This window comes from Salmo salar, chromosome 25, assembly GCF_965601325.2.
Source record: "Salmo salar chromosome 25, fSalSal1, whole genome shotgun sequence".
Taxonomy (NCBI): domain Eukaryota; kingdom Metazoa; phylum Chordata; class Actinopteri; order Salmoniformes; family Salmonidae; genus Salmo; species Salmo salar.
The window spans coordinates 21,761,921-21,786,760 of record NC_138315.1 but is presented as its reverse complement, the minus strand read 5'-3'; the positions used below and the strand labels follow the sequence as shown (position 1 = coordinate 21,786,760).

The 24,840-nt window shown below is 46.2% G+C and overlaps 1 protein-coding gene across 1 annotated transcript in view; it reads right to left on the bottom strand.

Moving 5' to 3' along the window:
• The window catches only part of kcnh3 (potassium voltage-gated channel, subfamily H (eag-related), member 3), a 210,642-nt gene that overhangs the window by 63,571 nt on the left and 122,231 nt on the right, over nt 1-24,840 (bottom strand). Inside the window, exons 4-8 of the mRNA XM_045707463.2 lie at nt 20,561-20,700; nt 19,346-19,601; nt 18,130-18,287; nt 17,661-17,865; nt 11,178-11,573 (exon numbers count right to left, since the gene is read on the bottom strand). Coding sequence (XP_045563419.2) covers nt 11,178-11,573; nt 17,661-17,865; nt 18,130-18,287; nt 19,346-19,601; nt 20,561-20,700 — 1,155 coding nt within the window. The remainder of the gene's footprint in view (nt 1-11,177; nt 11,574-17,660; nt 17,866-18,129; nt 18,288-19,345; nt 19,602-20,560; nt 20,701-24,840) is intronic.

Below are 24,840 nucleotides of genomic sequence, written 5' to 3'. Positions count from 1 at the left end.
GGGAGGAAAATGATGTGGCTATATTGAAGCAACATCTCAAGACATCAGTCAGGAAGTTCAAGCTTGGTCGCAAATGGGTCTTCCAAATGGACAATGACCCCAAGCATACTTCCAAAGTTGTGGGAAAATGGCTTAAAGACAACAAAGTCAAGGCATTGGAGTGGCATCACAAAGCCCTGACCTCAATCCTATAGAACATTTGTGGGCAGAACTGAAAAAGCGTGTGCGAGCAAGGAGGCCTGCAAACCTGACTCAGTTACACCAACTCTGTCAGGAGGAACATGTGGAAGGCTACCCGAAACATTTGACCCAAGTTAAACAATTTAAAGGCAATGCTACCAAATACTAATTGAGTGTATGTAAACTTCTGACCCACTGGGAATGTGATGAATGAAATAAAAGCTGAACTAAATCATTCTCTCAACTATTATTCTGACATTTCACATTCTTAAAATAAAGTGGTGATCCTAACTGACCTAAGACAGGGTATTTTTACTAGGATTAAATGTCAGGAATTGTGAAAAACTGAGTTTAAATGTATTTGGCTAATGTGTATGCAAACTTCCGACTTCAAACTAGACACTCTAATGTACTTGTCTTCTTGCTCAGTTGTGCACCGGGGCTCTCCCAGTCCTCTTTCTATTCTGGTTAGAGCCAGTTTGAGGCGGTTCTGTGAAGGGAGTAGTATACAGCATTGTACGAGATCTTCAGTTTCTTGGCAATTTCTCGCATGGAATAGCCTTCATTTCTCAGAACAAGAATAGACTGACGAGTTTCAGAAGAAAGTTCTTTGTTTCTGGCCATTTTGAGCCTGTAATCAAACCCACAAATGCTCATGCTCGAGATATTCAACTAGTCTAAAGAAGGCCACGTTTTATTGCTTCTTTAAATCAGAACAACAGTTTTCAGCTATGCTAACATAATTGCAAAAGGGTTTTCTAATGATCAATTAGCTAACCCAAGTTTATCATTTTAAAAGGCTAACACAATGAGCCATTGGAACACAGGACTGATAGTTGCTGATAATGGGCCTCTGTTTGCCTATGTAGATATTCCATAAAAAATCTGCCGTTTCCAGCTAACAATAGTCATTTACAACATTAACAATGTCTACACTGTATTTCTGATCAACTTGATGTTATTTTAATGGACAAAAAATGTGCTTTTCTTTCAAAATCAAGGACATTTCTAAGTGACCCCAAACCTTTGAATGGTAGTGTATATTTCCACACTATGAAGTTGGATTAGTACTGTGAAATTGTGAAAATAATGTTAATGCCGTTTTAGTGAAATAATTGTTTGAAAAGACTGCCTGAAATTCAGCCAGAGTTTTGGCCTGCGTGGCGTCCTCATAAGTTAATAGACCAATAACAAAGAAAAAAAGTTCCAAACCAGCTAGTTTTCAATTTTCCCTTCCCCACTCAGACCACTCCCAGACAGAAATTCTTGCTTGAGAAATTGCTCTTTGCTAAGATGCTATTTTTGTTAATTTTTGACCATTTTAATAAAAACATTTTTACCCAGATGTTAAAGGCTGCATTGGGCCTTTAATGTCGCCCTTCAAGATGAACTTTAAAAGTGAAGTTTAAGATGATCATCATTTGGTGAGTGGCAGTGGCACCCGCTTGCTGTTAGGTATCTCTTTGAAAATAATGCGTGTGAAACATTGTTTCATTTAACCTTTACATCACTGGTTACTTTGTGTGCTGAACAAGATAAAATATGTTTGCAATGGGAAGTAATAGCTGTACATTTCGATTTGGAAATGCTTAATGGTTGTGTTTTTTTTATTATCGCAGGGGCCTACTGGATTATTGTGAACGGGCTGTTTTTACAGTAGGCTATGCTGTGTGTGACTGCTCTCTTTCTATTGGCCATGTCTATGTGATGTACAAAAAGTGTTCTCTCCTACACGGAGCGTGCAGATTACGATCGCTTTCCATTCAGCACTACGAGCCTTTTACCTTTGATGTGTCACTGTTGTCATCGCTAGGCTATTGGTGATAGTGATAGTGATGGTGTTAGGCTACCGTAGGTTGTTTAAACTGTTGTTGTTGTTGTTGTTGCTCGTCGCATTATTCCATGCAGGGCGTGTGCGTGACAGCCCAATGCGTGGTTCAGGCCCGTATGATTAATTCATGATGTCATCAAAAAGCATTGCTACTCAAATCACATTTTAATTGTCACATGCTTCGTAAACAACAGATGTAGACTGACAGTGAAATGCTTATTTACGGGCCCTTCCCAACAATGCAAATAAAGAATAATAAAAAATTATAATAATAGAAAAAAAATGGTAACACAAGGAATAAATACAAAATGAGCAATGATAGCTTGGCAAAATACACGGGGTAACAGTACCGAGTTGAGGTGCAGGGGTACAAGGAAATGGAGGTACATATGTACAGTGCATTCGGAAGGTATTCAGACCCCTTGACTTTTTCCACATTTTGTTTAAGTTCAGTCTTATTCTAAAATGTATGAAATATTTTTTTTTTACCTCATCAATCTACACACAATACCCCATAATGACAAAGCAAAATCTGGTTTTTAGAAATTTTTGCAAATGAATTTAAAACATAAAACAGAAATGTCACATTTATTCAGACCCTTTACTCAGTACTTTGTTGAAGCAACTTTGGCAGCGATTACAGCCTCGAGTCAACTTGAGTACGACGCTACAAGCTTGGCACACCTGTACTTGGGGAGCTTCTCCCATTCTTCTCTGCAGATCCTCTCAAGCTCTGTCAGGTTAGATGGGGAGAGTTGCTGCACAGCTATTTTCAGGTATCTCCTGAGATTATCAAATGGGTTCAAGTCCGGGCTCTGGCTGGGCCACTCAAGGACATTGTCGTGAAGCCACTCATGCGTTGTCTTGGCTGTGTGCTTAGGGTCGTTGTCCTGTTGCAAGGTGAACCTTCGCCCCAGTTTGAGGTCCTGAGCGCTCTGGAGCAGGTTTCCTCCATTTAAGAATGATGGAGGCCACTGTGTTCTTGGGGACCTTCAATGCTGCAGAATTTTTTTGGTACCCTTCCCCAGACCTGTGCGTCGACACAATGCCTACTGACAATACATTCGACCTCATGGCTTGGTGTTTGCTCTGACATGCACTGTCAACTGTGGGACCTTATATAGACAGGTGTGTGCCTTTCCAAATCATGTCCAATGAATTCAATTTACCACAGGTGGACTCCAATCAAGTTGTAGAAACATCTCAAGGATGATCAATGGAAACAGGACGCAACTGAGCTCAATTGCGAGTCTCATAGCAAAGGGTCTGAATACTAATGTAAATAAGGTATCTGTTTTTTATTTTTAATACATGTGCAAAAATGACTGCAAAAACTGTTTTCACTTTTCATTATGGTGTATTGTGTGTAGATTGATGAGGAAAAATAATTATTTGATCCATTTTAGAATAAACAAACAAAATGTGGAAAACGTCAAGGGGTCTGAATACTTTCCAACTGCACTATACATCTACAGTTAAAGTGGGAAGTTTACATACACATTAGCCAAATACATTTAAACTCAGTTTTCACAATTCCTGACATTTAATCCTGGAATAAATTCACTGTTTTAGGTCAGTTAGGATCACCACTTTATTTTAAGAATGTGAAATGTCAGAATAATAGTAGAGAGAATGATTTTTTTCAGTTTTTATTTCATTAATCACATTCCCAGTGGGTCAGAAGTTTACATACACCCAATTCATATTTGGTAGCATTGCCTTTAAATTCTTTAATTTGGGTAAAATGTTTTGGGTAGCCTTCCACAAGCTTCCCACAATATTTTGGGTGAATTTTGGCCCATTCCTCCTGACAGAGCTGGTGTAACTGAGTCAGGTTTGCAGGCGTCCTTGCTCGCACACACTTTTTCAGTTCTGTCCACAAATGTTCTACAGGATTGAGGCCAGATCTTTGTGATGGCCACTCCAATACCTTGACTTTGTTGTCCTTAAACCATTTTGCCACAACTTTGGAAGTATGCTTGGGGTCATTGTCCATTTGGAAGACCAATTTGCGACCAAGCTTTAATTTCCTGACTGATGTCTTGAGATGTTGCTTCAATATAGCCATATAATTTTCCTCCCTCATGATGCCATCTATTTTGGTGAAGTGCACCAGTCCCTCCTGCAGCAAAGCACCCCCACAACATGATGGTGCCACCCCCGTGCTTCACGGTTGGGATGGTGTTCTTCAGCTTGCAAGCTTCCCCCTTTTTCCTCCAAACATAATGATGGTCATTATGGCCAAACAGTTCTATTTTTGTTTCATCAGACCAGAGGACATTTCTCCAAAAAGTACGATCTTTGTCCCCATGTGCAGTTGTAAACCGTAGTCTGGCTTTTTTATGGCGGTATTGGAGCAGTGGTTTCTTCCTTGCTGAGCGGCCTTTCAGGTTATGTCGGGTGGCAGACCAGGGGGTTTGGTCAAGATGTTTACATAGATCAGACACGGACAGAGTATGATTCGCTCGGTTTCAAGGGTGTTTATTAAATAAGCTCTGTCGGGGAGGGGTCATCAGTGCAACGTCTGTCTCCCTTCTCGATAGGGCATCCACGTTTCCATGCTTCGCCCCTGACCTGTGCACTCTCCTGAGGCTTGACGTTCCCTCGTCCGATCAAATACCCCAGGTTCTCCACCTCCTCGAACCCTAGCTTGCATTTCTTGGGGTTTGCGGTCAACCCGGCTTGTCTGAGAGCGTCCAGCACCGCCTGAAGGTGTGTCAGGTGCTCTTCACAACCTTGGCTGTGGATGATGATATCATCCAGGTATGCCGCTGCATACTGCTAGTGGGGTCAAAGCACTCTGTTCATCAGCTGTTGGAATCTGGGCGGGGCTCCGTGGAGACCAAACGGGAGCACCCGGTACTGATACAACCCGTCTGGTGTCGAAAACGCCGTCTTCTTCCGGGAGGAGGCTGCCAACGGTACCTGCCAATAACCTTTGGTCAGGTCAAGGGTGCTGATGTACCGGGCCTTTCCCAATCGATCGATGAGCTCGTCCACCCTCGGCATGGGATATGCGTCGAACAAGCTGATGTCGTTCACTCCCCGGATATCGTTACAGAAGCGAAGGCTACCGTCCGGTTTGGGCACCAACACGAAGGGGCTGCACCATGCACTGTGGTACTCTTCCACGACCCTCATCCTCAGCATAGCCTCCACTTCCTGTTTCACGGCCTCCCTTCGGGCCTCCAGAATCCGATATGGCCTCTTTCGTACCGTTTCCCCGGGCCGGGTACGGATGTGGTGTTCATTGAGGGTCGTGCGGCCCGGCTTCTCGGAGAAGACCGCTGTTTACCGATCGACGAGCTCCTCATTGCTCGGGACCTCCACTGGTACCGTTGGCGTCCTGGGTCCCGACCATAACACGACCAAGGCTGTCCTCTTGTGCCACTTCTTCAACAGGTTCACGTGGTAAATCTGTTGGGGTTTCCATCTCCCCGGTTGCCGTACGCGGTAATTGACAGGTCCCAGCTTCTCGATCACCTCGTATGGTCCGTGCCATGTTGCCAGGAACTTACCGTGGGGATCAAGACCAACACCCTGCCTCCCACCTGGAATTCTCGGGGCTGGGCTCCCCGATTGTAGACCTGGGCATGGGCACGTATGGCCTTCTCCATATAATTCCCTCACGACTGGCCATATGGCTGTCATCCACTCCCGCATCGTCTCCACGTGCTCTACCACGCTGCGTAAGGGGGGGTCGGTTGGGCTTCCCACACCTCCTTGGCGAGGTCCAGTAGGCCGCGTGGCCTCCTCCCATAGAGGAGTTCGAACGGGGAAAACTCGGGAGGATTGGGGTACTTCTCGGATTGAGAACATTAGGTGGGGTAGTAGCTGGTCCCAGTTCTTCCCGTCCTGCTCGATGACCTTCCGCAGCATCTGTTTGACCGTTTTATTAAAGCACTTGACGAGCCCATCCATCTGCGGGTGAAAAACGGAGGTCCGGATCTGCTTGATCTGCAGGAGGGCACACAACTCTTTCATGAGGCGGGACATACACTCCGTACCTTGGTCTGTCAGGATCTCGTTCGGGATGTCTACTCGGCTAAAGTGGTGGAACATCTCCCTGGCGTTTCCCTTGGACACCGCCGCCCGTAGGAGAATAGCCCCGGGATACCGGGTGGCATAGTCCACTATTACCAAGATGTACCTGTGTCCTCGTGCAGTCTTTACCAGGGGTTCCACTATGTCCATGGCGATGCATTCAAAGGGCACCCCGATTATTGGCAGGGGGACCAGAGGGTTTCGGAAGTGTGCTTTCGGGGCAGTGAGTTGACATTCCGGGCAGCTGCGACAGTAGTCTTCCACGGTCCTCCTCATCTCGGGCCAGTGGAACCAGGCGGCGATCCGTTCCCGGGTCTTCTCCATTCCCAGGTGCGACCCCAACAGGTGGGTGTGGGCCAGCTGAAGAACGGTTCCTACGTACCGTCGGGGCAGCAACAATACCTCTCGAAGTTCCCCCTGTTGTCGCGACACCTGATACAAAAGGTTATTCTTAATTTGGAAATGGGGGTATCGCCAGTCACTCAACCCCGGAAGTAGCTGTCCATCCACCGCTATCACTTGGGCGGCGGCAGCTTTCAAATTCGAATCCTCCCACTGGGCCGTCCCGAATTGTCCCCTCAGTTGGCCCCCCACCGGGGTCATGACTGGCCCCTCGAAATCGAGGAGGGGGAGGCTGGGCTCCTCTTCCAGTGGTTCCCCAGGGGGTTCGGGTTCCGGCTTCCCCTCCAACTCCGGACCCGTAGAGTCAGGTTGGTTAACCAGTGGCTTCCGGGCTGCACAGGCGATGGGTCGGCCCCGCTCTCTTCTTCAGCCGGCTCGTACTTTCTTCCTCAACTCGTGCCCCCATAGGGCCACGAACAGCGGACAATCCCGTCCCACTAGGAGAGGTACCGGCAGCTCTGGTACTGCATCATCTGACAGCTCCCTTGTGGCGTCACGATGTTGGTCCATATGGTGGGATACCGTTTTGTGTCACCGTGAACACAGGAAATGGACATCTCCCTACCCCATTCGGTCTCCTGGTTCAGCAGGCTCGTGGTTACGAGCGTAACCATGCTTCCGGAGTCTAATAGCGCTTCCGTGTCGTGTCCGTCAACCTTCACCGGGACCATGGGTGCAGTTGACTCGTGGTGCGCCCAACAGGAGGTAACATAGTTCACTGCGTGACCCACCTCGCCTCTGGGGCTAGCTGATGGCATAGACTCCTCTCGAGCCGGGCAATTCCAGGCAATGTGCCCCCGGGTGCCACACTCAAAACACCTCCTTTGGTCTCCATCTACCTGGGGTCGTCGGTATCGGGTCGGCCCTACCCCCGCCGTCTCTCCACGGGTTTGCAGTCCTTTGGCCCTGCTGACTGTTGGTTCGGGGTACACTGCGGTGGGGCTGTCCTTCCGTCCCTTCGGACGGGTCGCCGACTCGTCCCGGCTCCCACTCAGCAGTGCCTGAGTGTTCTTCTGCATCTCCAATGCTTCCAGGAGGCCCTCCAAGGTCTGGGGTGCGCATAAACTCGCTGCCTTCTTCATGTCATGAGGTAGCACCCGTAAGAAGCGATCCAGGACCACTTTGTCGAGGATGGAGAGGGTGGATATGTCGGTGAGGAGCCATGCCCTGGTGACGTCGCTCATCTGGGCTCGGGGGGAGGCGTCGGGTACGAACCTCCAGTCGTGGAACCGTTGAGCCCGAAGGGCCAGGCTGTACCCGTAGCGGCTGAGTATCTCCCATTTGAGTCCGTTGTAGTTATCCGCCTGTTCGTCGTTCAGGTCCCAATACGCCTTTTGGGCATTCCCAGAGAGGAACGGGGCCAGCAGACTTGCCCACTGCGGCCTTCCCGTAGTGCTGTCCGTTGAAATGTATAGAGGTATGTTTCGAGGACATCATCTTCCGTTAGCTTGATTAAAAACTGGGTTGGGATGTGATCCAGGAGACGCTCCTCCTTGCAGCTTCCTGACTTCCTCAACGAGGCGGATGTTTTGTAGTCGCTGTTCCTCCAGCGTTCGTTCCTGAACCGCCTGTTGTGCTTGTTGGGCCCAGAAGAACTGAGCTATCAACTCATCCATGCTGATACTGTGTAAACGTCACCCCTGATCTGAGCACGTTATCAGAGTGCCCGCATTCTCCACCACTTGTGGCAGACCAGGGGGTTTGGTCAAGACATTTACATAGATCAGACACGGACAGAGTATGATTAGCTCGCTTTCAAGGGTGTTTATTAAATAATAAATCAAAAAGAAAAGAACAGGTCTCCCCATGAGACCCTCTCCGGGATACCTTCTCCTGGGCTCTGGGTCTTCCTGTATCCTGTCGGGCACACAGGCTTAGCTCGGGTAACCGTATCCAACCACATGGAAGTCCCCTCACTTCCCCAAGTCATCTCCCTGTGTGCTGCCCTTCTGGCAGCTTTATGGGCCTCGCCCAGCTGGTGAGCAATCCGCCCTTGATTACTCACCAGCTCCCAATCAGCCCCAATTAGTCCTGCCCGTCGAGACCTAGCACGTCCAGCAGATGGAGCCACCTCCTCGTGATGTATACTCCATTTGTTACCAGGCCTCGACGAGTCTCCCCCTGGTGGCTGACCTGCTGTACACCACAGTCGATATAGGACTCGTTTTTCTGTGGATATAGATACTTTTGTACCTGTTTTCCTCCAGCATCTTCACAAGGTCCTTTGCTGTTGTTCTGGGATTGATTTGCACTTTTCTCACCAAAGTACGTTCATCTCTAGGAGACAGAACGCGTCTCCTTCCTGAGCGGTATTACGGCTGAGTGGTCCCATGGCGTTTATACTTGCGTACTATTGTTTGTACAGATGAACGGGGTACCTTCAGGCATTTGGAAAGTGCTCCCAAGGATGACCCAGACTTGTGGAGGTCTACAATTGTTTTTTATGTAAACTTCTGACCCACTGGAATTGTGATACAGTGAATTATAAGTGAAATAATCTGTCTCTAAACAATTGTTGGAAAAATTACTTGTGTCATGCACAAAGTAGATGTCCTAACCGACTTGACAAAACTATAGTTTGTTAACAAGAAATGTGTGGAGTGGTTGAAAAACGAGTTTTAATGACTCCAACTTAAGTGTAGGTAAACTTCCAACTTCAACTGTAGGTAGGGGTAAAGTGACTAGGCAACAGGATAGATAATAGACAGTAGCAGCAGCATATGCATTAGAGCTAGATATAATGTTGTGTGTTCTAACTGATGATGATTCTGTTATTTGTCTTGATTTAGTTGAAGTTTGACGTAATACGATTTTTTCCCCCCACTGAAGGTCCAATAGACATGGTTCGCTACTGAGGCTGCATTCTCTGATTCCTTGATAGATCATATAGAGTGAAGCTTGAAGCACTGTAGAGGAACAACTGCCCTACTGCTGGGAGACCTGGGTGTTTGACGCTAGTGGCAAGAGAAGAGGAGATTCAAATTGAACAGAGGAGAAGACAAACACTATCCTTGCTGCTACTGTATAGTCTCAGTAGGGGCCCGGCACCAGTTAATGAGTTAAGTGAATATTTAGGCCACTCCAAGCCGAGAGGCTGAGAGGAAAGGCTCTCTGGGAGGGCACACACACGCCCTTGGCCCTGGCATATACTGCTCAATTCGATGGAGGGAGAGGGGGATGGAGGGGGGAGGGAAGGAAGTAAAGAGGGAGGGAGGAAGGGATGGAGGGAGTGAGAAAGGGATTAGGGAGGGGGATAGGGAGGGAGTAGGGAGAAAGGGATAGAGGGATGTCTGTGTTATACCTCTCACTTATGTCATAATTACTCAATAACAGTTTGCTATTGTCATTATTGAAGAGCCACTTCTGTTGATATCGTTAGAATCTCTGGTACACTACATGATCAAAAGTATGTGGACACCTGCTCAATGAACATCTCATTCCAAAACAATGGCATTAATATGTAGTTGGTCCCCTCTTTGATGATATAACAGCCTCCACTTTTCTGGGAAGGCTTTCCACGAGATGTTGGAACATTGCTGCGGGGACTTGCTTCCATTCAGCCACAAGAGCATTAGTGAGGTCGGGCACTGATGTTGGGTGTTTAGGCCTGGCTTGCAGTCGGCCTTCCAATTCATCCAAAAGGTGTTCGATGGAGTTGAAGTCAGGGCTCTGTGCAGGCCAGTCAAGTTCTTCCACACCAAACTCGACAAACCATTTCTGTATTTCGCTTTGTGCATGGAGGCATTGTTATCCTGAAAAAGGAAAGGGCCTCCCCAAACTGTTGCCAAAAAGTTGGAAGCACAGAATTGTCTAGAATGTCATTGTATGCTGTAGCGTCAAGATTTCCCTTCACTGGAACAAAGAGCCAACCATGAAAAACAGCCCCAGACCATTATTTCTCCTCCACCAAACTTTACAGTTGGCACTATGCATTCGGGCAGGGAGCGTCCTCCTGGCATCCGCCAAACCCAGATTCTTCCGTTGACTGCCAGATGGTGAAGTGTGATTCATTGCTCCAGAGTCCAATGGCGGCGAGCTTTAAAACACTCCAGCCGGCGCTTGGCATTGCGCGTGGTGATCTTATGCTTTTGTGCGGATGCTCGGCCATGGAAATCCATTTCATGAAGCTCCCTACGAACAGTTATTGTGCAGACATTGCTTCCAGAGGCAGTTCGGAACTTGGTAGTGAGTGTTGCAACCGGGGACAGACGATCATTACGCGCTACGCACTTCAACACTCCGCAGTCCCATTCTGTGAGCTTGTCTACCACTTCGCGGCTGAGCCGTTGTTGCTCCTAGACATTTCCACTTCACAATAACGGCACTTACAGTTGACCGGGGGCAGCTCTAGCAGGGCAGAAATTTGACGAACTGACTTGTTGGAAAGGTGACATCCTATGACGGTGCCACGTTGGAAGTCACTGAGCTCTTCAGTAAGGCCTTTCTACTACAAATGTTTGTCTATGAAGAATGCATGGAGGTGTGCTCGATTTTATACACGTGTCAGCAACGGGTTTGGCTGAAATAGCCAAATCCACTAATTTGAAGGGGTGTCCACATACTTTTGTATATCTAGTGTATATTTATAAACAGTGTACACCAGAGAGCGATAGCAGAGGAGGCAAACATCATTAGAAGGTGGTTTCCTATCCCCTGATACCACTGAGACCAGACGTTCTCACCAACCAATAACGTCCCTGTTGTATCTCCAGGGACTCACCTCCTATGAGCATGGTGCAGATGGAGAAGATCTTCTCAGAGTCGGTGTTGGCTGAGACATTTCCGAAGCCCACGCTGGTCAGACTGCTCAGAGCGAAGTACAGCGACGTCACGTAGGAGCTCCTCACTGATGGACCCCCACCTAGCATCCCTCCACCCTGTCCCACACCGACCCCCACCCCACCAGCCAAGGCCCCCACCCCAGTCCCTGTGACGTTCCACTGGCTGGAGTTCCATGAGTCCTGCCCTGCCAGCTCCGACCCGGACACGTTCCATTGGCTACTGTTGGCCGGGAAGGCGTTGACAATGGCGGGGTGCAGCAAACCAGGAGCCAAAGTAGCAAGGGGAGACAGGAAGTAAGGGGTGCCCAGACGCTTTCCCAACTCATGTAGCCAACCTGAGAAAGGGTGGAGGGGGAGGGAAGTGGGAGAGGGAGACAAAGAGAGGGAGAAGGAGGGAGGGAGAGATAGAGGGGGAGAGAGAGAAGGAGGGAGAGAAATACAAAAGGAAAGTTACATACAGATACCTAGCAGAATAACACATTGTGGACAGCCTGTCAGCGATCCATATACTGTAAACACACTCATGGGGGAAGAAGCTGTAGCTTTAACCTTGTAGTTGAACTGGGCTGCCCAATGTACACAGTGCACACGCACACACACACACACACACACACACACACACACACACACACACACACACACACACACACACACACACACACACTGAAGCTGACCCAGTGTATAAACAAGGCCCACTAATGAATGTCTCTGGGTAGTCTCAGTGAACTGAATAAACCAATATCATTAAGAATGTTACACCTCAGTTGTTGCCTAATTAGCTTGTCATTATGCAAGCTAGCATTTCTAGGACATGTTGAGTATAATCTTTCTGATTTATGTGCCAGCGTGTGTGTAGTGTGTGTACGTGTTGGTTAGGTGTGTGTGAGTGTGTGTCAGTATGCAGCGGTATGTGTGAATACATTTGTTTATCAATGTGTTTGTGCACCCGCAGTGTGCACTGGGGTGGGTCTTTTGACTAGGATTGCTTATATGGCTGTGCGAACATAACAAATTATGTAAGAACTTGGCAGAACTTTCTCAGTCAGCTTTTCTGTCCATGCACAGCCAGATACAAATACTTTGCTGTCCGTGGTCCTGAACTAACTCTCTGACAACTCCTCTTCTCTTACCTTGTCCAAGGTTCTGAATATACCCACTCTCTCAGCTGCCTCCTCCAGTCTCCCCTGCCTTTGTCCATTTAACATACAGTATCTGTCCTGCTTTGCTCTGACATGATGCTGTCCATGGTGCTGAACTCCAGGCCAGACCTCTAAATAAGGCTGCTAGCATGCTTACTCTCCTCTCTCTAAGAAACTGTATCAGAGCCAAAGCTTGATTGATTTGTGATCTATCTGCAGGTGTATCCCAGGAGGTTACATACTGTTATTCTGCACTCCACTCTAGCTCTGTCTGTCAGCCTGTCAGTCACCCAGCCCACGTCTTTGATAGACGTAGCAGGAGAAGCACAGACTGTTCTACTGAAGTTGTGAATCTTTGACGTGACACTCAAAAGATAACAACCTCTCTGAGATTTCAGTCTTCACAGCATCCAAAACAACCGGTAGAGAGAGAATGAGGGGGATGAGAAAGAGTGAAAGGACAGATGGAGAGAAAGGAGAATTCTAGATGAGGTGCTGACAGAGAAAGTTAGAAACCACACACACGCGTGCATGCACATCACACTGAGTCCCATAAATTCCATTTAAATAAACAGCCTGAACGCTATCTAGTGTCCCTGAGAACTAAATAAAATGTGCCTTTCAAGATTCTAACATCAGCCTTTAGTCAAGTTCTCGCCAGAGACGTTCTCTCCCTCCCTCTCCCTCTCTCTCCCTCCCTCTCCCTCTCTTTCCCTCTCTCCCCCTCTCTCCCCCTCCCTCTCTCTCCCTCCCCCTCCCTCTCTAGATACTCTGTCTGCAATATAGGATGTGTCCCAAATGGTGCCATATTCCCTATATAGTGCACTATTCTTGACCAGGGCCCATATGTCTCTGGTCAAAAGTAGTGCAATATATAGGGAATAGGGTGACATCTGGGACAAAGTCATACTCCACTCAAGGACTCATTTGATGCTGCATTCATCTGCTTAGTAATTGCTATTTTTGTCCTCTTAGACATTGTGAGGATCCAAGGTCTCTCACATACTGATTTCAAACACATTCAACACAAGAATGTTTACTTTCCAGCAATAGCTCTTCCCTTTTCCATTATACAACTCTAGAATACTATAATTGATGTGGCAGCTTCGCTCTAGCCCTTTCTTCTACTGCCCCCTCCTTCTCCCCATCTCTCTTCTGCTCTCTATTGCCTGTGTATTGCCTAGCTCAGTGGACACTCCACTACAGGGCTCTGCAGTAGTCTGCTGGATAGCTGGCCATTTGTAAGGAAGGGCAGGGTGCAGGGAGCTGAAAATCATTTGCCAGGCAGTATTGTGGCTGTGGATGCGGAGAGGGGAAGGGTGCAGAGAGATATATTGTGGCTATGCTAGCATGGAGGAGCAGGGTGCCTGTGTGGAGAAGGGTACGGTAAGGAAGGATGGAGGGAGCAGCAAGGGAGCAGGGAACTGAGTATCAGACAGTATTGTGCATTGTGGCTGTGGCTGCATCGAGGAGAAGGGTGTATGCAGGGAGCAGAGAACTGAGCATCAGCCCTGACTACGAGCTGCTCCCATGGACTTGAATTATTGATATGTATGCAGACAAAAGGTTCTGCAGCCGTTCACAGTACAGCCCTACAGTACCTGCAGACACACACAAACACACAAACACACGCCTGTGGTATATCTGTTGATATGTTGTTGTTGTTGTTGTTGTTGTTGTGAGCTGCTGCTGATGTGTTTGTCATGTTACTAGAGCCGGTGTCACGACTTACGCCGAAGTCAGTCCCTCTCCTTGCTCGGGCGGCGTTCGGCGTCACCGGCCTTCTAGCCATCGCCGATCCACTTTTCATTTTCCTTTTGTTTTGTCTTTGTTTTACACACCTGGTTTCAATTCCCCAATTACATGTTCATTATTTAACCCTCTGTTTCCCCATGGTTTTTGTGCGTGTTTGTTCGTTGTGAAGTGGTCAGCATTTCTGTGAGCTGGTGTGTTTCCCAGTGTGGAATATCTTGTTGGTTTATTTCGAGTAAAGTTACGTTTTTACTCAGTTCTGTGTCCTGCGCCTGACTTCGTCCGACCTGCTACACACTGACACTTGACAGCCGGTCTATAAATACTGCTGACCTATAATAATAACAGATGAAAGAAAACAGGCTTATAAGATGTGAGGGTTTCTGTGTGTCTGTATAGGAAATTGAAAATATGCTATTACATTTGGTGCTTTCATGGAATGGTTTGGCAATGCTGATGGCTATGTAAGGCTCTTGAAAGACAATTCATGTTTGACAGTCTCCCACTTAAAGAAATACTTTTGTCTCAAATAAATGTATCAATCTCATATCACTACAGTATAATATGAAACTGGTCCAACTCGCTTTTATACTGAGCTGGGACAAGCCAAACCTCTGCCTAGCCAATCAACTGTAATCATCCTAATTAATGAAAGATAAGTCTGACCTTGCATGAGTGTTTGAAAGGCACCCCTATCCCTTATTCTAAACCAACGAAATCTTACAGCTCAAGAATGGCTATGGCTACCACTAAAATCAACTCCCAAAACTTACCAACTTACCCGCCAATCAAGCTTTGAATAGTACAGGCTCAATCAACTTACAGAAAATTGCAAACGGTCAGGAATGGCTGTGGGTACCCTCAAAATCAAATCCTAAACTTCAGAATACAAACTGACCCACCATGTAAGCCATGAATAAGCATGAGCAACCAGGAAATGCCTGTAAAACCAATGACAGTCTCTGAAAAGTTGGGTTCATGGTGCTTGAGTCCTGGCTGGAACACCCTGGGGTACAGTGCCTTCGGAAAGTATTCGGACCCATTGACTTTTTCCACATTTTGTTACGTTACAGCCTTATTCTAAAATGAATTAAATGAAGAAAAAATATCTGCAATCTACACACAATACAGCATAATGACAAAGCGAAAACAGGTTTCTAGAAATGTTTGCAAATGTATTAAAAATAAAAACAGAAATACCTTATTTACAAATGTATTCAGACCCTTCGCTATGAGACTCAAAATTGAGGTCAGGTGCATCCTGTTTCCAATGATCATCCTTGAGATGTTTCTACAACTTGATTGGAGTCCACCTGTGGTAAATGCAATTGACTGGACATGCTTGGAAAGGAACACACCTGTCTATATAAGGTCCCACAGTTGACAGTGCATGTCAGAGCAAAACCCAAGCCATGAGGTCGAAGGAATTGTCCACAGAGCTCCGAGACAGGATTAAGTTGAGACACAGATCTGGGGAAGGGTACCAAAACATTTCTGCAGCATTGAAGGTCCCCAAGAACACAGTGGCCTCCATCATTCTTAAATGGAAGAAGTTTGGAACTACCAAGACTCTTCCTAGAGCTGGCCACCCGGCCAAACTGAGCAATCGGGGGAGAAGGAGTTGAGGGAGGTGACCAAGAACCCAATGGTCACTCGGACAGAGCTCTAGAGTTCCTCTGTGGAGATGGGAGAACCTTCCAGAAGGACAACCATCTCTGCAGCACTCCACCAATCAGGCCTTTATGGTAGACTGGCCAGACGGAAGCAACTCCTCAGTAAAATAAAGATTCTCAGACCATGAGAAACAAGATTCTCTGGTCTGATAAAACCAAGATTGGCCTGAATGCCAAGCGTTACATCTGGAGGAAACCTGGCACCATCCCTACAGTGAAGCATGGTGGTGGCAGCATCATGCTGTGGGGATGTTTTTCAGCGGCAGGGACTGGGAGAATAGTCAGGATCGAGGCAAAGATGAACGGAGCAAAGTACAGAGAGATCCTTCATGAAAACCTGCTCCAGAGAGCTCAGGACCTCAGACTGGGGCGAAGGTTCACCTTCCAACAGGACAACGACCCTAAGTAAACAGCCAAGACAACGCATGAGTGGCTTCAGGACAAGTCCCTGAATGTCCTTGAGTGGCCCAGCCAGAGCCCGGACTTGAACCCGATCTAACATCTCTGGAGAGACCTGAAAATAGCTGTGCAGCGACGCTCCCCATCCAACCTGACAGAGCTTGAGAGGATCTGCAGAGAAGAATGGGAGAAACTCCCCAAATACAGGTGTGCCAAGCTTGTAACGTCATACCCAAGAAGACTCAAGGCTGTAATCGCTGCCAAAGAGTAAAGGGTCTGAATACTTATATATTATAAAAAAATGTCTAATCCTGTTTTTGCTTTGTCATTATGGGGTATTGTGTGTAGATTGATGAGGGGAAAAAACAATGTAATACATTTTAGAATAAGGCTGTAACGTAACAAAATGTGGAAAAAGTCAATGGGTCTGAATACTTTCCGAATGCACTGTATATTGGTGCTTTGGTACTGGTCCAGGACATAAAGATACTGTCAGTATCCTTTCTGGGGATCAGTGTCTCAGAGTAAGGGTGCTGCTCTAGGATCAGATCCCCCATCTTATTCATCATGATCTAAATGAAAAACTGAACCTAGGTCAGCACTCCTACTCTGAGACACTATAAATATCGACTTCTGAGCCATGTAATATTAGGCTGTGGGTCAGACTATGGACAGGTCCAGACAGGTCCATAATGACTAATGTTAATGATGCTCTTTATTCCAGCGGCGGCTCCATAAAGTGACTGACCACTAAGGTGTATTGATCAGTCAGTTACTGTGTCTCAGGCAGGGGTTGGAACCAAAGTCATTTTCCTGGGGCCCCTAAGGCAGTAGAGCTGGCAGAGAGGACATGGTCTGGACCCGGCCAGTCGCACACTGCCATATCTGCTACAGTTCATAAAGTCAAAACAGATTACAGTTCACTCTCTGACTAAGACAGAGTGTGTGTGTGTGTGTGTGTGTGTGTGTGTGTGTGTGTGTGTGTGTGTGTGTGTGTGTGTGCATGCGTGGGTGTGTGTTCGTCATTCAAGCCGTGTGTTTCTTTTTCTGCCAACCCAGAGGATTTTAAGATGCAGTTTTCCATTTAGTGATGCACGTAGAATATCAACGAGGTTTCGCCTTATTAAAATCATCTATTGAATTTATCATGAATACTATAAAGGAGACTCATCCTCCATGACAGCATAACTGCTGTTTCTTGATCAAATCTTAGGCTAAAACGATTAGACACATCCTTTTGCAACAGCCAGACGCGTTAGAAGTCCTGAATTGAATTAAATCATGGTTACAGTCATTGTACGGAAGGTCTAGTAGGACCCATGTATGTTATTTTATTAATTCATATTATATCATATATATTATACAACTGGATGCCTGTGATGCTGCATCTTGGCTAAGGCTCCCTTGACAAAACAGATGACAATCTCAATGTGCAATGCAGACATCCAGGTGTACTGACCGATATCCCAGGAGTTGGGGCTGTTTTCGATCTCTCTGCGTCCGATGAAGTACCAGATGCAGGCCATCCAGTGGGCCAGCAGGGCGAACATGGACATGAGCAGGGTGAGGACTACAGCACTGTACTGGGAGTAACGCTCCAGCTTCTGTAGCAGCCTCAGCAGACGCAGCAACCGCACTGTCTTCAGCAGGTGGACCCCAAAGTACTGTAGAAACACATAGATACAGACACACATATCACGGTTCTGAAGGTAAAGTACTGTTGGATCTCTGTGGAAAAGATTGTTTGATGAAAAGTGACATCATAGGTGCAAGTTCTTCTGCAGCTGTATCTCGCAGAGCTACTTGGTTATAGTTCTCAACGGAACCGACTGGCCCATTCATCCCCATACAACCACTAGACCAACCAAAGCCAAAATCTATTACTTTTCAAGATCCACAGTCCCACACACACCCTGACACCCACTCACCACGCTGACGTTAAAGGCATAGAGCAGGTCAAAGGGCAAGGCAGCGATGAGGTCAACAAACAGCCAGGTGGTGACGTAGTGCACACATATGGAGCGGGCATCGTACACCACCTGGCCCGACGTGCTCACAAAGGTCGTCCGAAAGTTCAATGCAATATCTGCACAACGACAAGAAAACATAGGATTCATTTACAATTCATTTCTTATTAACAAATTAATTCATGAATAGCTTAGACAAATAGCACATTTTTTATGGTTCATACTGTATAAGTTCACTGCTATAGATATCGTGGCTTTATTGACTCACGTGGCTTTTATATTAAAAGGGTCAATTAACAATTGAGTGAAATGGTCCATAGATGGTTTGTATAATTACATGGCTGCAAATGGATAGAATGTATTCACGTAGGCTTTTTATTTGTTAAATACAATTGAGAGAAATGGTGTATTGCATGTGGTTCATATATCATTTGACTAGAGATATATCGTTAACACTGCAGTTAGTGAACATTTATGATGCCCATCTGTCTGCTAAGGAGAGAGAGAGAGAGAGAGAGAGAGAGAGAGAGAGAGAGAGGAGAGAGAGAGAGAGAGAGAGAGAGAGGAGAGAGAGAGAGAGAGAGAGAGAGAGAGAGAGAGAGGAGAGAGAGAGAGAGAGAGAGAGAGAGAGAGAGAGGGAGAGAGAGAGAGAGAGAGAGAGAGGAGAGAGAGGAGAGAGAGAGAGGATGAACAGAGTGTTCCACATGGGCCGGTAATAAAATGCTGAACAAATAAGTGTTCATTACCATTAACTTTAATTTAATAAGATGGCTGTATGTATTCTCCCACAATGAATGTACTAAGTACCTGTAGGCAATAGAATTAGTGTTGGATGAAATTAAGGCACATGTCAACTCAATGAATGTCAAGGGGAGTCTGCGGAGGCTTGAGTACACACAGTGTGTTAATGTATTTGTGTAGAGGAAGGTAATCATAAAGTCTTTAAATAGGGATGAGCAGTCGCTGCATCTGCCTTAACATCTGCTAATCTGTGTGTACCACAAATAACCTTTGTTTTGATTTTTATTTGATTTCAAATAGTGTTGGAATAATGTTATAATGCTAGACTTATAGATGCAATTGAAAATGTTAGATATTATTAGAACGTCAAAATAATGCTAGATTATTGTTACCATAATGTGAGAATAACTTTAAGCTCTATTCCTTGTCTCCTTACCTAGCATGAAGAGGATCTCCACTAGGATGTCACTCACACTGGGGGGGCTGCGGGGGGCGGAGCTTCCTTCGTCCCGCCCCCCCACCACAGTGAAACACACATTATAGGGCACCGTGACTGCCACATAGAAGGTAGCCAGCAGGATTAGCCAATCCCAGCCTGCCTTGAAGGTCCCGTAGTGGAGCAGGATGAATCGGGACTTCTGAATGGCTGCCACCTTGTACTCTGGGATGGGCGGCTTGTCCCCAAACATGTTCTGGAGTGGTGAGGAGGAAGATAGGCACGTCAAGAACTGGACTTACATACGGTACTAGTTACACAACATACTTCAGGTCTGGAGTTTTTCATGACAACATGACCTAAGCAGGAAAAACTCTAGGTTCTGGTTAGTTATAGTTATAGGCAACAGAATAGAAAGGAGTCGTTCTTTTGAAAACGACTGCATGTCTAAATGAACCGAAATACGAACGCAAGGCTATTTTCACCAAAGTCAAGGAGAACCTGCTCAGCTCAGTCAGTCAGTCAGAACCTGTTCAGTCAACCTTCATCCCATCTGTACCCTTCAGTAAACATTATTTATTGGTGTATTTCAGAAAACTCTGTTTAATCCTGGAATGAAAACGCAGCAACAGGACTATCATTGTAAATCCTGTGAACTTGACCCTGGGTTTGGACTGAAGACACTGTACAACTGTGGGTTGGATGGGCTTGGTCTGGAGCTACAACGTTAATCTATTCCACATCTACGGGTTGTTCAGGATTGTCCTCAAAGCAAGCTTACTCAATGTCATTGTAGCACTCCTTGAGATGTGGTTGGACACTTAGCTGTCGAGGCAAGGCGTGTGCGTGTACAGATGTAGGATCTTAATTTGATCACTCTTTTGTTGCTGAGAATTTTCCTGGACAGCAGAAAATGCTAACTTGTAGTATATTCAAGGCTTAAAAAGGCTTCTAAACTTTGTAATTTCCACTTGAAAATGTAAGACTTGATTTGCCCTAATGCAAAATGTATCAACCCCTACATTTTTTTTCATTAATTATAATCCACATAATAATTCACATTTCCTGTTGCTGCAGGATTATTTTCCTGCTGTAGCAAACTGGCTCAAATTAATATCCTACATCTGTATGTGTGTGTGTTTGTGAGTGTTGGTGTGTGTGTGTGTGTGTATGTGTGTGTGCATGTGTGTGTGTGTGTGACACAGGGCAACTCACGTTGTTGAGTTTAATCTTGCTCTTGTCCTGTTTTTGCAGGTGTCCAGACAGGTGGTAGAGCACCGCCCGGCTGCGTCTGCGGTTGGTGTTGAAGCCTGGGGGACGGGTGACCTTGTGCACTTCCAGACCCGTTTCCTCATCTGGGGACAGAGAGAAGGTTGTGGAATTCATGAATCATTTAATGAATTATTTTGTATACATTTTTTATTTATTTGACACATTTAACCTGTTAAATGCTGAGTGGTTGTTTTGGGCCCTTTGGGGTGTACCCCCCCCCCCCCCCCAAAAAAAACAACAATTAATCATAAAATAGAAAATGACATATTGTTTGAAAGCCACAGGACTTGTCTTTTTGGAAATCGAACTCAAATCTTACAGCTGGCAATGTCATAAGAAGTTTCAAGTGTATTCACCTGTCTGTGTCTTATTTCCAAAAAACAAACTCTGTGACTTGGAAGCCCTGATTGGTAAGGACATTTTAAGACGATAGGCTTGAAGATCCGTTCAGCCATTTTGGCACAGTGACTCCCTACCCAAACCAGAAGCAACTGCTTTCAAGTGGCCAAGAGACATCATGTGATCTCCTACTGCTATCTAGTAGATGAACTGGGAATCAGACAGAGGATATATTTACATCAATGGATAGGTAGAGACTTCAGCTTTCTCATATCATTCCTGTAAAATGAGAAGTGAAGGTATGGCACATTGCACAAGCTCTACACTTTTAAAATGGCTGTGTTCCAATGGGAATTTGTGCATGTTTAGAGCGACACTATTACTGTAGGTAAAATATCTGAGAATTACTTTTATTATTATATATTTTTTTCAATTTAGTCCTTTTGGAACTGTAATTGGTGACATATTTTATCTCAAACCTTTCAAATCTCAAATTTTCCAACATGTGGACAATTGGGGGGACCCCTCAAACAATTCTAAATAAAAACCTGTATATTTCTGTATTTTTTTGCTGTATCTCAGGCTCTGTAGTAGTCACATTGTTTCTGATATCTTTATCTGAATCCCACAGTACTTAACTTTCTAAATAGTAAGCATGCGTGTGTAGGATTTATAGTTTAGAAACCAAAATGTGTTTATCATGTGTCGTTTAGAAAATGCCACCAAAGGTGGTCAGAGTTTAACATTAAGATACATAAAGAGTTGCCTCAGCCATGTGAGTACAACAACAGACACATAAAGTAATGTGCAGATGGAAGGTTTATTAACCACAGATCTAGGATCAGATTGCCTTATGCCCCCATCCTAACCATAGCCATTAATTAAGGGATGGAGGAATATCTGATCATGTATCAGTGGTTCGGGGGCAACTTCAGTTCTTAGGGTGTGGAAAGAGAAAATGGACGGCATTATTTTAGGCTCCCGAATGGCGCAGTAGTTTAAGGCGCTGAATGTCAGTGCTAGAGGTGTCATTACAGACCCTGGTTCAATCCTTGGTCCGATCCTGGGCTGTATCACAACCGGCCGTGATTGGGAGTCCCAAAGGGCGGCGCACAATTGGCCCAGCGTCGTCTGGGGTAGGCCGTCAATGTAAAATAAGAATTTGTTCTTAACTGACTTGCCTAGTTAAATAAAATGTTAAAAAACATTCAGCAGTGTATTGTTTTAATGCACTTGCACCATAGCTCCATCTCCACCAAATAGATATATTTTTAACTCTTCCAATGATTCAAATTATCCAAATCTCTTTCCAAATTATTTTCACTGTCCTGCTATTAATTTTCCCTCTGTCCATAACCCCATATTTTTTTCTTCGAAGGTATCCACACAACGCAATTCACTTTAATTATATTCCTACAAATGAAATTCTTTGAAAGCCTTTAATGTGATGCATCTCAAATGTCCCGTACCAAACACAGACATTCTGAAATCCAAACGTAGGAAAGGAAACTGTTTCTATTCCCCCTTCCTCGAGCCAAGTGTATCTTGGCACCACTTTTAATGAGACACCTTTACAGTGTATAGGGCCAGAGGTGAGTCTACAAGGATGTTACTGAATGACTCATCAGTAAAGATGACAGAGAGTGGGGGATGGGGAACTGAGAGACAGAGAGACAGAGAGCATTTTATTTTTTTACACTTCTGTCTGATTTGTTAAAGGGCAGACAACAATAGAGTGTGTAGGTGTGAAAACACTGCCAGGACTTTTGGGGGCTCTAAGCGAGATTTGGTGTTGGGCCCCCAACCACCTCACGGGCAAAACATTTTAGTAGCCCCCTTGTTGACGGCGGAGAGTAACAATTAATTTAAATTTCCTGCAATTCTACACATTTTACCATGGGGTGTAGAGACATTTTTGCAGTTTTAAAGCTAATTTCCTGAAATTCTACACATTTTACTATGGGGTGTAGAGACATTTTTGCAGTTTTAAAGCTAACTTCCTGCAATTCTAAAAATGTTGCCGAGACTTATGCCACGTTAATGATATGTGAGTGAGAGTGACTAACAAAATCAATGGGGGCTCCCTGGAGGCCAAGGGCCCTGGGCACGTACTCTGCGCGCCCAGTCGGTATTCGGCCATGATTACTACAAGTTTAGATAGCTGGCTAGAATAACTTACCATTGAGTGACTGTCAGTGACTGACATGACAAGAGAAAAACTGCTGAAGCACAATCACATTTCGAACGTTGTGTATACACCTTGTGTATTCTACTATTCTAATTCTCAACAGTAAGTTGAGACCCCAACTGAGTTCCAAGCTGAAACTTGCCAGAGGCCCTAAGCGACCGCTTATGTCGCTTATGCCTGGAGCCGGCCCTGAGGACACCTGTCCGGCCACGAGGGACCACACAAAATGTAATGTTCTCATTCCCTAGAGTAGTAGATAGGGAAGGTATGGAAATGTCAAAACTATTTTCAGAGTTAAACCAAGCAGACAGAATAACCAAGTCTCCCTCCCTCCCTCCCTCCCTCCCTCCCTCCCTCCCTCCCTCCCTCCCTCCCTCCCTCCCTCCCTCCCTCCCTCCCTCCCTCCAGTGTTACACACTCATTCTTATAACAGTGTAACACTTGTATGCTCTTTAAAGGTTACAGTCATTACATCTTCGTGAAAAATCACAGAACAAAAAACATGACCACCTCTCTCTCTTTCTCCATCCCTTTCTCTATCCCTCTCTCTATCCCTCCCTCTATCCCTCTCTCTATCCCTCCCTCCATCCCTCTCTCTATCCCTCCCTCCATCCCTCTCTCTATCCCTTCCTCCATCCCTCTCTCTATCCCTTCCTCTATCCCTCTCTCTATCCCTCCTCATCCCTCCTCCATCCCTCTCTCTATCCCTCCTCCTCCCTCTCTCTATCCCTTCCTCCATCCCTCTCTCTATCCCTTCCTCCATCCCTCTCTCTATCCCTCCCTCCATCCCTCTCTCTATCCCTTCCTCTCTCTCTATCCCTTCCTCCATCCCTCTCTCTATCCCTTCCTCCATCCCTCTCTCTATCCCATCTCCTCCATCCCTCTCTCTATCCCTTCCTCCATCCCTCTCTCTATCCCTTCCTCCATCCCTCTCTCTATCCCTCTCTTTATCCGTCTCTCTATCCTTCCTCCATCCCTCTCTCTATCCATTCCTCCATCCCTCTCTTATCCCTCTCTCCATCCCTCTCTCCATCCCTTCCTCCGTCCCTCTCTCTATCCCTTCCTCCGTCCCTCTCTCCATCCCTTCCTCCATCCCTCTCTCCATCCCTTCCTCCATCCCTCTCTCTATCCCTTCCTCCATCCCTCTCTCTATCCCTTCCTCTCTCTCTATCCCTCCCTCCTCCATCCCTCTCTCTATCCCTTCCTCCATCCCTCTCTCTATCCTTCCTCCATCCTTCTCTATCCCTCTCTCTCTCTATCCCTCCCTCCCTCCATCCCTCTCTCTATCCCTCCTCCATCCCTCTCTCTATCCTTCCTCCATCCCTCTCTTATCCCTCTCTTTATCCCTCTCTCCATCCCTTCCTCCGTCCCTCTCTCTATCCCTCCCTCTCTCTATCCCTCCTCCATCCCTCTCTCATCCCTCTCATCCCTCTCTATCCCTCTCTTCATCCCTCTCTCTATCCTTCCTCATCCCTCTCTCTATCCCTTCCTCTCCCTCTCTCTCTCCCTCTCCATCCCTCTCTCTATCCCTTCCTCCGTCCCTCTCTCTATCCCTCTCTTTATCCCTCTCTGTATCCCTCTCTTTATCCCTCTCTCTATCCTTCCTCATCCCTCTCTCTATCCCTTCCTCCTCTCCATCCCTCCATCCCTTCCTCCGTCCCTCTCTCCATCCCTTCCTCCGTCCCTCTCTCTATCC